The sequence below is a fragment of the Fragaria vesca genome, linkage group LG2 (assembly GCF_000184155.1).
Source record: "Fragaria vesca subsp. vesca linkage group LG2, FraVesHawaii_1.0, whole genome shotgun sequence".
In the NCBI taxonomy this organism is placed as follows: domain Eukaryota; kingdom Viridiplantae; phylum Streptophyta; class Magnoliopsida; order Rosales; family Rosaceae; genus Fragaria; species Fragaria vesca.
In genome coordinates, this window is record NC_020492.1 from 26,399,610 (window position 1) to 26,402,506 (window position 2,897).

The 2,897-nt window shown below is 39.4% G+C and overlaps 1 protein-coding gene across 1 annotated transcript; it reads left to right on the plus strand.

Annotated features, from left to right (window-relative positions):
- Positions 1 to 562: 562 nt before the first annotated feature.
- Positions 563 to 2,203, plus strand: LOC101300022 (aquaporin PIP2-2-like). The gene is made up of 4 exons (XM_004291529.1): positions 563 to 934; positions 1,043 to 1,338; positions 1,491 to 1,631; positions 1,730 to 2,203. Exons 1-4 carry the CDS (start codon positions 640 to 642, stop codon positions 1,841 to 1,843), a joined length of 846 nt encoding a protein of 281 aa, XP_004291577.1. The 5' UTR covers positions 563 to 639; the 3' UTR covers positions 1,844 to 2,203.
- Positions 2,204 to 2,897: the final 694 nt, after the last annotated feature.

Sequence of the window (2,897 nt, forward strand, 5' to 3'; positions counted from 1 at the left end):
GATTCATGTATACAACAAGAAATGTGAATTCAAATCTTAATTTTCTGTTTTAGAAGGGAAGGAAAAGTAACTATCATTGATGTGTAAAAGTTGTGGCCACCAAGCAAAGCAAACAAAGGAGAATGTGTGGCACTAGACCGTTGCATCCTTGTTTTTGGGCTAGATGACCGTTTTTTGCACTTGTTTTTATTCTACCTACTACATAGATTACCACTTAATATTACTAACCCTAGCTATTTTCCCATTATTGTACCAACTCTCTCTTATCTTTTGGGTCTAAAAGACCTTCTTCTCATAGATTAATCCTAAAATTAAAATCGTTAAAGAACGATGAGAAATTGAAGTAAAACAAAAACCCTATAGGTTTTTAGGAGCCGTTGGAGGACAAGAAGGGGCCCTTGCAAGCGAAACCAAGCTAATAAATATGGATTAATTATGGGCGGCAAAAAAATATAATTATCTCTAATCATCTTCTTAATTATTGCTTAGCAAGCACTCTATGTGACCACCCCCCCCCCCCCACACCCCCCATAAATACCCATGTACACTCCCACTCTTCTCCATCCACACTCACAAACACAGCCACTTCTTCTTCTTCCTTAGTTTATTTCCCAACTGCATCCACTCACAGCTAAGGCCATGGCGAAAGACGTTGAGGGAGCTGAGCACGGTGAGTTTGCGGCAAAGGACTACCATGACCCTCCTCCTACTCCTCTTTTCGACGCCGATGAGCTGACCAAATGGTCATTTTACAGAGCTGTCATCGCAGAGTTCATCGCCACGCTTCTGTTCCTTTACATCACGGTTTTGACTGTGATTGGGTACAAGAGCCAAAGCGCAACTGACCAGTGCGGCGGCGTTGGAATTCTCGGCATTGCTTGGGCCTTCGGTGGCATGATCTTCGTTCTTGTTTACTGCACCGCCGGTATCTCCGGTAAGTCATCGTTAACTTCCTAAAACATTATTTGCCAGACTGGTTTTTAAGCTTGGGCTGCGTTTTCGATCAAGTGACTGATCGATGAAATACTTGTGACAATTGCAGGAGGACACATCAACCCAGCTGTGACTTTCGGACTCTTCTTGGCACGCAAGGTGTCGCTCCTCAGGGCTGTGCTCTACATAGTAGCACAAAGTCTGGGTGCTATCTGTGGTGTAGGGTTGGTGAAGGCCTTCCAAAAGACCTTGTATGACGAGTATGGTGGTGGAGCTAATACCTTGGCCCCTGGGTACAGCAAGGGCACCGGATTGGCGGCTGAGATCATCGGCACCTTCGTTCTTGTCTACACTGTTTTCTCTGCCACTGACCCTAAGAGAAACGCCAGAGACTCCCATGTTCCTGTAAGCACCTATATAACGTTTTGGTTCAAAATTGCTAACTTGGGTCCATTTGATGGTAGAGATTACTTGATCTTTGATCCAATTCACATTTTTTTTTTTTTTTTTTGTATTAACTAACCTATTTGTATATTGTTTTTTGTTCTTGAATGAAGGTATTGGCACCACTTCCCATTGGATTTGCTGTTTTCATGGTTCACTTGGCCACCATTCCCATTACTGGCACTGGTATCAACCCTGCTAGAAGTTTCGGAGCTGCTGTCATCTACAACCAAGACAAAGCCTGGGATGACCACGTAAGTAAAATATGCTAGCTAGCTTCTTCAATTTTCCAACTAATCGACTATTTTGGGTTTCTCATTAATCATGAATTTATATTTTACCCTATTTACAGTGGATGTTCTGGCTTGGACCTTTCATTGGAGCTGCCATTGCTGCCTTTTACCACCAATTTGTTCTGAGGGCAGGAGCAATCAAGGCCCTAGGGTCTTTCAGGAGCAATGCTTAATTTCACTTAAGCAGGATTTTCCACCCAAGCTTGATATTAAAAGATGGAGATGGTCTTAATTTCTAAGAGAATAATAGCAACAATTGAGAATTGCAAGTCTGTCTCTCTCTCATGGCTCAAAAATTGAAGAACAAAAATTGGGGGCCAATTGTAGATAAACATGGCTTTGTTGGGCACGGGTGATCCCAATCTTTTCTTTCTTTGCTAGTATGTATGTGCTGTTGTTATTTCTTCTGCATGTGTATCCTTATCTTTAATTTTATTCCTAATTTTATTTCACTTGTAAGTGGGTGTTTTCATGAGCTTGTTGATGCCAGCAGAAAGTTAATGAAATATTGGTTGTGTTGTCTGGTTTCGATCATCTTCTAGCTAGTGCTTCACTTAATGGTTTGATTAGTAAACTAATTGATGCTAACAACCCTAATCAGATAGACTAGGTTTCATGTCTATATATCATTGGTCCATCTTAAAGCAAATTTCTTCCCCAAATTGCTTTTCAAAATGGAGTCTTTGAGTTGGACAAAGAAATTATGAAAGATACACTTTAACTTAACGTAGTCCATTACTTTAAGTAAATTATTTAGGAAAAATCATACTTTTGGTCCCTATACTTGGGTCCATTTTGCTATTTAGTACCTAATGCCTTAAACCCTAGCCTAATTTGACAAATTTTATCCTCGTTTTTGTACCTTCTGATTTAACTAGAAGTTTTTTTTATCACGACGATCGATAGATATAAAGTTTTATCTAATTTGGTTCATTGAGTGAAAATAATCAATAATAGGTGAAATTATATTTTCATTTCAACTCTCTAGATATTACAAGAGAAGTAAACTGAATTTAGCTCGGATTAATTACATGAGTAGTACTTCAATATATTACAAGAGAACTGATGCTTAACACACCATAAAGCCTCTGGCTCATCTCTTTCAGATCAAAGCTTGATCGTGTGGCTATATATCGTAGTATAAAATTAGAACCACAGCTTTGTTCTAGGCATTCTTATCCTCAATCATTTATATATTTGTTCACAATTTATTAAGGGTGTTGATGA